The 13,756-nt window shown below is 44.6% G+C and overlaps 2 protein-coding genes and 1 long non-coding RNA gene across 3 annotated transcripts; 2 read left to right on the forward strand and 1 right to left on the reverse strand.

Moving 5' to 3' along the window:
- The first annotated feature begins 3,325 nt into the window (after positions 1-3,325).
- Positions 3,326-10,669, forward strand: CAH1 (carbonic anhydrase 1). The gene is made up of 3 exons (XM_001356209.3): positions 3,326-3,588; positions 9,401-9,559; positions 9,626-10,669. The coding sequence occupies exons 1-3, from the start codon at positions 3,555-3,557 to the stop codon at positions 10,243-10,245; spliced, it is 813 nt and encodes a 270-aa protein (XP_001356245.1). The 5' UTR covers positions 3,326-3,554; the 3' UTR covers positions 10,246-10,669.
- Positions 3,595-8,383, forward strand: LOC117184016 (uncharacterized). Its single transcript, XR_004469145.1, has 2 exons — positions 3,595-7,961; positions 8,026-8,383. It is a non-coding gene; the product is annotated as an uncharacterized lncRNA (long non-coding RNA).
- On the reverse strand, positions 10,539-12,542 carry Adat1 (Adenosine deaminase, tRNA-specific 1). Its single transcript, XM_001356208.4, has 3 exons — positions 11,577-12,542; positions 11,172-11,517; positions 10,539-11,105 (listed from the first exon to the last, which is right to left on the reverse strand). The coding sequence occupies exons 1-2, from the start codon at positions 12,476-12,478 to the stop codon at positions 11,208-11,210; spliced, it is 1,212 nt and encodes a 403-aa protein (XP_001356244.3). The 5' UTR covers positions 12,479-12,542; the 3' UTR covers positions 10,539-11,105; positions 11,172-11,207.
- Positions 12,543-13,756: the final 1,214 nt, after the last annotated feature.

Raw genomic sequence — 13,756 nt, forward strand, 5'->3', positions numbered from 1 at the left:
CGTATTTAATCTCGTTCTCGTTGGTCTGCGAGTCTTCCCTTCAGTTCTGGAACTACATATCCGAAGCAACACTTAAAAAATGCATCGCCAATCATATGGCAGTAGGAAAGTTGATTAGTATTGGTTACTAGATTGATAATACCGAAACACCATTACGTAAAGTTATATTTATTATTTAAGAAGACTAGAGCGTATTCGGAAATGCAAGAATTCAACTAGTCGAAGTCCGAATCTCTTAATTGTTATTTCTTGCAATAAACAAAAGTTTATAATTGTAGTACCTATCTTTCTAATGGCCTCAAAGCGTACTTTTTGGTGCTGGATCGGATCCACTCCATACGTAGTATGTGCATTACATTACAGAAAGGCTATTGGAATATTCCCAACCCAGTCAGATACGGTGTGTTTTGGCCAATTTAGTGGCTTAGTCACAAGCCACATGACATGAAGTGATTGTTTTCGTGTTCCTTTCGTTTGTTTGATGGTTAAACAGTTCGATTAACACGCTCTGGCGCTAACTGGTAGGAACAGAGAATATCGGGTGGAATCAATGGAATGGATGTTCCTGGAGATGAGGTTTCCGTATGGAGCGTGTGTTTCTATTGTGTGAGCTGGAAATTCTAGGCCATACGCTAATAAATCTAGTTAATATGTCAATTCCTACGGAAACTTAATCACGCTCTCGATTTCTCTATCTCTGATTCGATTTGCGAAAGATCACAGCGGAAGGTGCTAATTGAGGGCGCTTCATCGCTGGGGGAAGGCAATTGTTTTTAAGAGAGGAGTGCAAAGAGCAAGCCCTAATCCGCATAAGCCACCACCAAATATAGTTCAAGATCTTTGACTAGCCATGCAAACGAAATGGTTTATGGCACCTCCCTCCAACAACTGCCTTATAAAAGAGAATTAGAGCTCCCAGCAGCTGCTGCCAGAAAACAGAATACGAGTTAATCCCTAGCCACGCGTGTTTGTCGCACAAAAACGAAATAATTTTAAAAGATTCTCAGCTCGTATGAGAATATTAAAAAGGTAAATATTACGAAGCTGGGTGGGTTCCAGCCTGACCGTTTAAAAAGTTCTTTTTGTTGTTGGGGCAAGTGATTAGCTAACAAAAGCTTAAAAATGTTTTTTGCCTGCTTCGGTTCTGGCTGGGTTCTGTGTCACTGAGAAAGTTCATCACTTGTCGCATTTGCCTTGAGAAGTTGCTTGAACTGTCTGAAAGTTCTCTCGTGCACAAATCTTCCATGAATCACGATGAAAACAGAAACCGTCTCAGATTAGAGTTATCTAAATGGCATACAAGCAAGTACCGCAATAATTCGCTGACTTTTGGCAAATATTTGTTTCCCGAAACTACTACTATTTTTTTGTGATTTAGCTTTATCAATTTTTAGCTTTACATTTTAATTATTAAATATTATCTTCATGTGCATTAATTCCTATAGGCTAACGGTGGAGAACTGACTAGCGGTCTTGCAACGTCCTTTAAAGCTCTTAAAGAGCCTGACAGGCATTTCCAATGGTTTCATGTTCCAAGGGAAAGAATTCATTGATTGGAACTTCTGGAGCTATTTTCTGCTTTTCAGATTTGGGTCAGTTTATCACTGAAAAAAGCGTTTGCCATCATGGCTATCACAGGTACCTTATGATGCACAATCGCCGTTCTGTACCGGTCCTGGACGAGAAATGAGTTCTATATCATTAGCCTAATTATTGGCTTGGGGTTTTGGGTGAAGCATAATTCTGTCGGGCACTTCATTCGAATGAAATTCGTTATGAATCCGCGCAAAGCGGCAACAAAAAGTTTTCTAGTTCAGTTTCCGCCTCTTCCCGTTCCGTCCCGTTCCCCAATCAATCTGCACGATCGCAGCGGTTCCGTTCCCTCCCTGAAACCTGGCCGGTCACATGGGCACCATTCAGCTAATTCCCATTAACAATAATTACTCGACCTTGAAGTCAACTGTCAGAGCGGGAGCTTAAATCAAATTCCATCCAGATACATTCCCATTTTCATTTTCATTTCCATTTCCATTTGGCAAAAGGCGGAAGCAAAATGCAAACTGCAAACAGCAAACGGCACGTGAGATGGGTTGCGCCGGTGCGCAGCGGGGATAAGGAAGGGGTAGGGTATTCGTAGGGTTCCGACAAAGAGCTGTAAGGTGCCAATAAATGCCTGGTTAATTGGACTATAAGCTGGATCCACTTGCAAGGGTGGGATAACACTTAAGCCAGAGGCAAACACACGAAGAATAACATTTTTAATTGCACATACGCAGTGGTGGACGGGGGAAAAAATAATCAAGTTTCAATCCGATGGTCTTGTTAGCTGGTGGCTGTGGATCCATGTAACCAATCTATTCTATTGAGCATCCCAGGGAGAACAACGGAAACGAACGGAAGAAAAGTGAAATTAGTGACAAATTTTGTGCTTAACTCGCTGAAGTGGCTTCGTGCTACGCGGTGACTGTGTGTACCCTGCACTAATGGACTAATGGAATAACATGAACAAAGCGTTGATGGGCTGGGAATTATGGATCCCTGTTGCCCTGCTCTCCACCCTCTCCCGAGATGTCAATTGAGAGAGAGAGAGAGAGACCTCAGCTTGGACAGTTTCTCCTCAAAACTGCTGCGATTAGAGTGTGTCGCCATCGCCATTCCCCTTTGGGATATATGGGGTATGGTATACTCACATACAAATGTATATGTACATATGTATACTTTTGTATGGAGGGATGGATGTGTGTACGTTGTCGAGAGTGCGATCGCGATCACGCTTAAAGTCCCAGAGCAGCAACAAAAACAATGCGAAAAGTTCAGCAACAAAGTCGAAAAAAATGATGGCGAGCAATTTACAAAAAATTCAGCACAGTGGGATGTAGCCCAGAGAAAGTGTATGAAAATCAATCGATTAATCTATCAGTATAAACAGTTCAGTTAGGTTTCCGTTACGGACAGGCCACACTAGAAGCAGTTTAGCCAAGTATTCACCTCAGTCGGAAGTACTTTGAGCGTGAACGGATTACTTAAGCACACCACAGTGCCGGACTCAAGTACAGAAAACTATTGAACCCAGCAGCCACTGTCAACAGTTCTAATGACACCTCATGCCTCGCTCCCGTTCCGTTCCCGTTCCCCACAGCTTGGGGTTAAACAGTAGTTTAGCTCACTCTCCGCAGTCCCCCTCGCGCGACTCAACCAACTGACTTTGGCGCTCTCTCTCGCTGACGCTCGTCGCTCTCTTCGCTTGTGGGGGCTCTCGCGAGGTGCGTGCTGCGGCGTGCTGCGGCGTGCTGTCAAGTTTCAAGTCAGCGGCGCTGCCCCGAGTCGGGCAGTCTACAATCAGCGGACTACCCAAACAGTCGTTGTCTTCTCCCGTCTCCCGTTTTTCGCTTTCCGTTTCCCGCTTCGCGTGGCTCCGATCCGATTCCCACTCCCATTCCCGGTGCTCTATAAAATAATCAGTCAGATCCTTGACAAGAGTCAGACGCGAGCCGCAGTCCGCGAGTGAAGCAACCCACCAAGTGTCCCTCCAAAAGAGAAGAAGTCCGAGCAAGATGAGCCACCACTGGGGTTACACCGAGGAGAACGGTAAGCCTTCGCGAGCGATTGCCGCTGTCTGTTTGCTTGCTTTGACCGATCGGTAACCGAAACAGCTTTGGGTTTGTTTACCGATTGCCGAATACCACTTCCCTTCTCGCTCTTCTGCGTCCGGCCTTCGTTCAGTCAGACAGGTCTGCTTGTCTGCTTTTCTGCTCCGTCTTTCCCGCGCCTTACCGCCCAGATTGATGGAGATTATTGAGTCACACGCACGCTGCGCCTGCGTGCAACAATACAGATCAGAGTTTTATGGGAAAGTCGATGTTGTCGACAGGTTGCGCACGGGAAATCTGCATCTCCTCTCCCCATCTGCATGAGGGGGCTGGACAGCTGGCCCTCTGCTGGAGGTGCACTCGTGCCGTGTAATTGAGTCGTCTCTTGATTGAAGACATCTGCCATCTATTAGACCGGCACTTTGGAATTTTTCTCTCTTGCTTGTTCGGCGTATCTGATAACGGCACGTCATCCCCGAATCAGACAGAATTCTGTAAATGAAATTCCCCACGATAAGATATCGGCTAGATATAGCAGCGCCCAAAGGCGTAGGTATTGTTCCCCGTGAGAATGTGAGGGGATGGACCTAACTCAATAAAAACAACGTCATAATACACGTACAAGCTCGCGGGTTCCGACACACATGAGTGACTACACCCTCAATAAATAGGCAATTAGTCAGATAATTAAACTGTTAAAAGTGCCTCAGGGAAATAGTCATAGTCACTGATTTGGCTTATCATAAGGGTTAAGATTACAAATGAAAAGAAAAAAGAAACTAGAAACAATCCAGTTCATCTATGCACGAAGTACTAGAATACTTCCGAATATAGAGACGGAGAGAGAAAGAGAGATCCAGTAGTGATTACACAATACACGATATTCCGAATGCAATACACCGCCTTGCACTTCAATTACATGGCTCATAAGCTCAACGAACCCAACGAACAAGCGTCGATCCAGCGGGCAAACAATCCCCCGACCCAACCCGGTTCCATCCGACTTGGACACGTTCTATTCGCTGGCACTCATGAATAATGGGCGAAACGCAGTAATTAAATTGTGCTCGCAGCGAGCTAAGGGCGGGCACTGCGCTGGCTCGGGGGTTTCGCACGAGCCGTGTCTCGTGATCGCCGACGCTCCCCGGGTGCTTCCCAATAACCAGTCTCCACAGTCTTTGGCAAACGAGTTCGACTTTGACGTCGATTCGAGATCTACTTCGACACCAACACCGACTTCGAGTTCGAATTCTCGATCTGTCAGCTCGATTTGTCCGACTCTCTACGGTTCTCTTTCGTTCATGCTTTGAAGGCAGTTCGTTCACTTGTCAAGTGCACGTTCTTGGTCTCTTAAGGACACATTGCAGACCGGTTCCACAGTCAGCACTTGGCCAATGTCTGCGCTAACGCCCGGCATATGTACGTATCAATGGTATACGAGAATGTCGTAGTGGTCACATAATAAATAAAGATATGGTTGCCTATGCGGCATATCGATGTGCGAATCAAACTTCCAATTTTTTGACAATTTCAATTGATTTGCTTAAATGGCGCTGATTGCTCTGATTGATTCCATACTGGTACTGGTACTGGTAACTTTCCAATGTAAGAAGCCCCTTCCTCAGGCAGCTTCCTCTTGGCGAGAACAGACTTAGACCAGCACGACTTTTAAACAATATTCTTTCGAGATTGCACGATTAGTGCAACAATTCTTATCAAATCGCTCAGGTTTTCTAACCCCTGACCCTCTAACACATGTACATATATGACAGATGCATATGTATGTACATTTATAGTCATACTCATACTCGTACGATTACGGAGGCCCACACGCTTCGTGGAGATTAAAACTCTCGTGCTCACACGAAGATCAATAAAAAGTTCCGACAACACCGACTTTCCATCAGCTGATCAGCTTGTAGAAGCTGAAGTCAGTGTTTCGATGTACATATGTAAGTCTTTGCTGGTACGGATCTACAACTAACTGGCTAAATTTCATATCTTTATTGAAAATATTCTGATGGGAGTGGTTATATTTTATCTAAGGTCGCTCGAACCAAATACTTGTGTATTTGTGTTTATTCTTTTAACAAAGAAAACTTTGGTTACGGTATTACTATATCATCGTCATATATATCGTCATAACGTCATAGTCAGAATGATCGATGGATTTTTAATTTTTGCAATGATATATATTTGTTGTCTTATCGACGTTCTATGTGGATCTAAATTACCTAGAAAATAATTGACTTGCACCTGGAAAACACGCAAGATATTTGAAATCCAACTTCAAAGTACAATTTTATATCTGCCCATCAATGGAAGTCGTACGAGTATTTACCTTATAATCATATCATCAGATCAGATCCCAAACCAGCCATTAGATTCGATATTTATTATGGGACAGGCTAAAAGAGAAATATAAAAAACTCAAATAGCGAAAACGATTTCTCAGGCATGGAACGTGCAAGAAATCGCCAGTTTGATATTATTTTTGGCCAGATATACAGATATAACGCTTGAATTGCCCATCCTGATTTTTTATTGGGGTGTGATAATAAAATTTTGCTGAAAATTGAATTGATGTACATAGTATACGAATGAATGTGTGTATATAGATGGGGGTGCTAAAAAAGACATCAATTTATGAGTTGGAAAATTTTCAGAAAACAAAAAACAAACAAAATTCACCCTGCCCCCCACCACACCTTAGCAGTATCAACAGAGATGGCAAGGAACGATCTGAGGAGTGTTTCCATTAGGCCGAAATGCATTTGAGCTCCGTTTCTGTGGCTTTTTAATGACAATTCAATTATTCCATTTGCGGGTTATTGTCACCGTTTCAGCATTTAATTTCAGAATTTCACATGCAAACAAATAATTACGGCAAATAGAATTTCGCAGGTGCTGTCGAGTGCTTGGACGGTTGGGTTTGGGGATGGAAATGGAAGTGGGATGGGGATGGGGCCAGCACTTGGACGTTAGATAAATGCCTTTGAAGAGACATAGCTAGACCAAGGCTAGGCACTGCTGGGGCTTCTGCCAACGAAGGTGGATGGATAGTGGAAAACGGAACAAAACGGTAGACAAGGGTTGTTGCTTTTTAGCCCGGTCAATTGAGTGTGCCTAAAAAAAGAAATAAAACATGGAGACCAGACCCAGACCCAGACCCAGACCCCTCCCGACATTATATCATCAGAATTGGCCTGACTCATAAATCGGGATAAAAGCCCGCTTTTGGGATGGCTACTGGGCACTGGGAAGTGGAGGTACTTGCCCCAAACCAGTTTTAACGAGAACTTCCTTACGATCGTCCCCAGGCCAGGCGACATTTGTCGTGAAAGGAACACGCAACCAACTCATGATTCCCTCCATTTCCGATGATTCCCCCAGATATTATCATGCAAGACTCGCTTAGAATCGCTTAACTCGTAAATTCGTAAAAACGTGAATGCTAATTGCAATTGTATTTTCTGTTTTCTGTTTTATTTTGTTTTTAAGTTTTTGTGCCTGTCGAAATGAGTATTTCGCTGAGTATCTCTCTCTTTTTATTAGCATTCTCCTGCTCTCCTTGCTTTTATGGCAAGATACTTTTTGTTCAACTTAAATGGATGTATTTGGATGACAGCAAGCTTTGTCCGGAATCGTTCTCTGGCTCAGGTGGAATGGGGAAAGGAAATCGAGACTGCGGCTATTGGGGGAAAAGTTCGATTCGTCGAGACTCCAGCGAATGATCATTATAGATTCCGTTTGGCGGGCGGGCGTGTACTCGCTTCCGGAACCTGTTCTCGAAGACAACTTTCAGCTGGTGTCGGCCCGGGGGGATAGGATACGATATTCAATGCAATTGAAAACTATTGGATTGTATCGCAGCATTAATGACCACAATTCGGAGAAATTTATTGTTACTTTATTGTTTCTGATCTAAACTGGAACAAAATAAACTCCAAGTCGATGGAATGTGTTTGGATAGCATTCGAGTTTCCATTTCCCATTGAATGAAAATAAATGGATCTACAGTATTTTGTTTGCCTTTCGTGTATGGATTGAGTTACTTTTCGCCAATTGCAGGCGCGTTCTCCGCTTCCCCTTCCCTTCCCTTCCCATCCCAACCCTTCCCTTTCCATAGCTTTCTGTGTATTTTCCTTTATTTTTATACTGTTTGCCCAGGTGTGCCATTTCTTGCTATTGTTTACCCACTCCTACGGTTATTTAGACACCACACCATCCATTGTTAGCAGAGCAGACACACAGGCTATACAAAATACAGGAGAAACGTCGCCAGGTGATCTTACTTGAAACATTTACATCAGAAAGCAGCAACAAACTTGATAAACAATCAAAAACAAAATCTGAGCCGAGCTGAGTTAAGTAAATAAATCAAATATACTGCGTACATCAGCCTCTGGTTGAGAAGAGATGAGTATCTTCATAGGTTTTCCAGCTGGCGTCCAGCAGTTCTCGCATGATTACGTATTATAAAAGGAAAGGTGTTAAATATGGCCCGAAATTTGCACCTGACTGCTAAGTTAACAAAGGATCGTGCATGGACCGGACTCGACACGGCCACGGCTCCCTCCAATTCCTATGTATGCGAGACACGGCGTATACGTGATTTGCATACGTCATGCGGGCCTTGATTTTTGCTTGATTTTGTGACTCGCACTCAAAATTTTTTGTTGACTGTCACAAGGGGAGGCAATCGGATACGGGAGTTAGGAACTTTCCTTTGATAAATGCATTCCACCTGACTTTTGTTCATTATCAATTAAATGTGGGACTTTGGCAATCAACAAAATGAACGCCAAAAGCTACAGGGCTTTTGACGCTTTGAGCTCGGTCATTTATCATGTGACAAATGAGGCTTTGAAGCTTTGCCCTGTGTCTTCTGGTTAGATAAGACCCGCTGGCAGACCCGTGCCTTGGGGTCTGCACTTGGACATATGTACAATGTACAATGTACATACACATGTATTCCTATGTACTTATAAGTCATTTGTTGGTTTGTCTTAGGCAACAAACCCTACAATATTCCCTTCCATCCACTAACACACCCAAAACATACCGCACTCTTGCGGTTTATCTGGAGCGTGCGTCTGCAACGATCCTATCACATGACTACTCGCTCCAAAGGCGGTCTCCAGAGTGATTTTACTGGCACGTGACGTTGTTCTCCGAGTCAACATTTGCTCTCACTTTGCGCACGACCGACAGTAATTAAAAAATTCGTATGGTATGAGTACATACTTTTATAAATTATAAACTGCAGCAAACAGGAGAACAGAACGGCAAATACATTTGTTGCCACAGCCGGTTGTTCAGATAACATTTCCACGCAAATATTATGAGCATCAGATGAGCCGTCCCGGAGTTCCGACGGACTGCCGCGGCATTTGCATTCATAACATAAAATGTTAGATAAACCAAAAGTCTTAGCAAATAACTATAAATATTAATTCAAAATTATCAATTTCCATGTCTATAGATGAAGCCATTGATTTTAGTTCCCATACTTTTTAAGTACATGTCCTAAAAGAATGCCTTTGTCGTAAATGGAGTCCTAATCGTTCGCATTCAAACCTCAATGCAATGATTTGTCTTTTGGGAAATTGAAATTTAATTACAACCATAATGACCCATAATTACTATTCGGCGAAGAGTGACAATAACTCAAATGGGAATAAAATGAATTGAGTTGATTGATTGTTTCTTATTTATTAATACGACGCTGAGGGGACTTACTGTTTTGACCCATCAATTAGTGAACAAATATCTAATGACAGTTCAAATTTATTCATTGTATTCCCCAGGACCCGCGCACTGGGCCAAGGACTATCCACAGGCGTCCGGACATCGCCAGTCGCCCGTGGACATTACGCCCTCCAGCGCCAAGAAGGGAAGTGAGCTGAAAGCCTCCGCACTCAAGTGGAAGTATGTGCCAGAGCACACCAAGAGCCTGGTCAATCCCGGTAAGTGGACGATGAATGCCGGACAGCCATGGAGGAGCATAGGCTAATCGAATCAATCGTTTAAAGGCTACTGCTGGCGCGTAGATGTGAATGGGACCGAATCGCAGCTGACTGGCGGTCCTCTGGGCGATCAGATCTTCAAGCTGGAGCAGTTCCACTGCCACTGGGGATGCACAGACTCCAAGGGCTCCGAGCACACCGTCGATGGAGTGTCCTACGCCGGTGAGCTGCACCTGGTCCACTGGAATACCACCAAGTACAAGTCCTTCGGCGAGGCAGCCGCTGCTCCCGATGGTTTGGCTGTGCTGGGCGTGTTCCTGCAGGCCGGCAAGCACCATGCCGAGTTGGACAAGGTCAGCAGCCTGCTGCAGTTCGTCCTGCACAAGGGTGACCGTGTAACCCTTCCCAATGGCTGCGATCCCGGCCAGCTTCTGCCTGATGTTCACACCTACTGGACGTACGAGGGCTCCCTGACCACACCCCCCTGCTCGGAGTGTGTTATCTGGATCGTGTTCAAGACTCCCATTGAGGTGTCCGACGACCAGCTGAATGCCATGCGCAACCTCAACGCCTACGACGTTAAGGAGGAGTGCCCCTGCAATGAGTTCAACGGCAAGGTCATCAACAACTTCCGTCCTCCCCTGCCGCTGGGCAAGCGCGAGCTGCGCGAGATTGGCGGCCATTGAGGTGGATTTATGGGGGAAATTGGTCAACACAGAGCAGTCTTTGGATAGTCAATGGATTTAAGTCGTTCGATTAGTTGTTCGCACCTCGCACCACGCTGCGAGCGCGCACCGATTAGCGAATACAATAGGCCTATGCCGTGAGCAGGGCCAGCCCGAGCACATCCCACTGTTCACTTCTCGTCTTTAGTTCGTACTACTCCCAGCAAGCACACATACATACCTCCTATATGTGTCTATCTGTATCTGGTCACGCGTAGCTATATCTGTAACTTTATCTGTAATTTATCTGTATGTTCGTTTTTTGATTATTTGTTTGTTCAACGTTTGCAAAATGACAATTAGTATAATATTACATATTACATATAACATATTATGGTATTACAATCTAAATATAACACAATTGAATGTTGCATATGAAAACAAAGTATATGTTTTTTAATTCAATCGTACGGCAATCATTCACAGCGTTTGGGGACACATGTTCCTCCACTACATGGTATTCCGAACCCTTGACTGTACATATTCCATCATCTCAATCGATGTCACCAATTTTCTACCAATTTCTGATGAATTTAACGCCGTGGCTCGGATTTACTCGGTGTGAAACAGGTGTAAGCGCAGCAGCAAAACACTTTCCTGTGTCGCTGCCGACCCCTGGTGTGAAGTGTCATTCCCAGTTAGGGTTTCCGGCAATTACGGTCTGTTTTAGTAGATATCTAAGCAAAGGTGTACAAAAAGAGGTGGCAATGGCAGCTGACTGGAGTCGGGATTCGACTTAGTCGCTATTAACACCCTTCTTTACACAGTCGTATATGGATTTGCCATCAGCCATCCGCTAGTATGATACCATTCACCATTCGCTGTCAGAAGTAAATATAAGATGTCAATAAAAGGGCTCATAAGTTTGCCAAGCTACTGATCCTTACCGGATTTCACTTGGAAGGAGACGACCAATGCTTTACTTATTCAGTTTTCGAATTAAAATTGAGCAACTCATTGGGCTTGCAGGTCCACTGCAGAAAGTATTCCCGTTTCAATTGGCACCACGCTTGCTGATAATCCTCACACAAATCCTTGCAGGTAGCATAAGAAATTTGCTCCAGATCGAAAAGGTTTTTTTGAAACTTTTCACGCAATTCTGCATGCGAATGTAGCATGTTTAAGAATTTTAGAAACAGTTTGAACTTGCTAACTGCTAAAGCAGCTTGGGCGGATCCAAGTTTTTTTTTTGTCACGCCTTGGCGCTTGCCATTTACAGAGATCTCATAGGGCCTGCAGGCAGATAGAAGTTAGACGGTTTTTAAAAGCGATTACCTAAAATAAAAACTTACCTGAGATCATTTGGCACCTGTGACCAAACCAATCCATTGGGGGAGGGCTGCCAGTCACCGCGCTGTGCATACTCAAAGGAAAGACTACCGTCGATGCGGATTTGTGGCTGGTGGGGTTGGAATCGCGCGTGCTTAGAGTCCCGCCCTTGCCCTTGCCAGCGCTTGTAGATGGCCCGCTCCACGGACTCCTGACGCGCCTCAGTACAGCAAAAGTTGAGGGTGCTGAAATATATGGGCTTGGAGAGCAAAGAGTCGATCAGCGCCCCTTGGACGCCAAGCACGTTCCAGCGGGCTAGCTTATCACTACACGACATGGACAGAGTGCGCACGCCACGACCGGGCTTAGTGCGTAGGGCTCCCGGCGTCTGCTGCATGTCGTCTGTCATATCTTCAGACATCTGACCTCCTATCAGCTTGCCGCCAGTGTACACTATCTCAGAGTTCTCGTCCAGTCGCTGACGCTTTGCCTTCTTCTCGACTACCCTGGCTACGGACTCTTCCACAATACAGGCGTCCCCACATGGCGTCTGAGTGCTGAAGAAATGATACTCCACGTGCGCACTGAGATCAAATGAACCACGCTTGGCGGCCCATTGGAAGATACGGTCGTGCTCCAGTTCGTGGTACAGATACCGTAAGAAGGCTCGGCGTGCCAATACTTCAGCATGGGAGTCGTTCAGAATGAATCCTTTCGGGCAGTGTCTGGTGTAACCAATGCACTTTGTCCCACATCCCAGAGCCACCACCCGACTATCTCTCGTCTGACGGTTGTGCTCCACAACGCATGCCAAAACAGTCCATTGGTTGCCCGAGGGCTTGCCGGTTTTGGGCAACGATTTGAATTTTTCATAGCAAATGTTGGCTATATCCTGAATAGATGGACTTGTATCACCATTGCACATTTTTCGATCAGATCAGGAGATCAGACTCGTGAAACTCAAGGAAAAACTAACTTAGTCCACTTAAGCCCCCTCTATTTAAACAGTTAAACGACCTGAGGTAAATTGCGGAAAATATTAGTGAATGTTAATTATTCTTTTAGATCCATGCCATCTTTCCTCCAAACTTAAAATAAAACACGATATCTTTCACATGAACCGCGCTGAAATTATTTAGTTTTCATTATTTTCGGTGGAACATTAAACCTCGTGGTCTACAATGGGTTAATCGTTCTCCGTCAAGGATTGGGACTCTATTCCTCGATTTTGATGTTCGATTTCATATTACTAGCTTAGCTATGTTTTTCGCACCTGAAAACATAATTTTATCCCAATGATAGATACACTTTCTAAAAGATATGCTAATTTTCAATACTCCATTTAATTGGATTTGGTCTAAACAAAGGTTTTAGGGAAAAAGATCAAACAAATAAAATGTAAGGCAACGACAGCTGCTGGCGATGCAGATTCGGTAGCCGAATTCATCGCCTCGGAGAATGTGCAGCCAAGTACGTCTGCAGCGTCCGTGTCCGTGGTGTCCGCAAGTTCGCTAGTTGTCCCGTCTATCCCGATCCCACCAGTAAATAGACGTTCCGGACCTCCGGATATTACCACCACAGGTACTAGACTAAGAAGAAGAATCGGCCCCCCATATCCCTTCCTCTTCCTCAACTTCCCGTCTTGCTTCCACCTTTCCAAAAAACTAACTTCTCTTTTAGTAACCTATCAGAATGTAAGAGGCTGGCGTAGTAAGCTCAGCATTCTTTTCCGGGATAGTGTTGCATTTGCTTCCCACAATATTGTGTTTACTGAAACCTGGTTAAAGCCGGACATTCTTAGTTCCAAGGTTTTGGCAGGTCGGTACACAACTTTTAGAAAGGACCGTTCGTCTCGACGTGCAGGAGGGGTTCTAATTGCAGTGGACTCTTACTTCACGTCAGAACACTTCACAGTCCAAGTTCAACAGGAACTGGAATTCCTGTGTGTAAAACTGATTCTTCCCGCTTTCGCTATATTCATTACTTGCTCGTATATCCCACCTTCTTCGGATATTTCAATTTATGAGCAGCACTTGTCCGCTTTAACCGCTGTTTCTTCCTTGCTATCTGATAAAGATCGTATGATAGTTCTTGGTGACTTCAATTTGCCAGGAGCTGTTTGGTCTTCGGTAAACGAGTCTAGTATCCTAGTGCCCATGTCTCGACATGACTTTGTTGACGGCTTCCTTGACCTGTCCCTGTC

The sequence above is a fragment of the Drosophila pseudoobscura genome, chromosome 4, assembly GCF_009870125.1.
Source record: "Drosophila pseudoobscura strain MV-25-SWS-2005 chromosome 4, UCI_Dpse_MV25, whole genome shotgun sequence".
Classification (NCBI taxonomy): Eukaryota; Metazoa; Arthropoda; class Insecta; order Diptera; family Drosophilidae; genus Drosophila; species Drosophila pseudoobscura.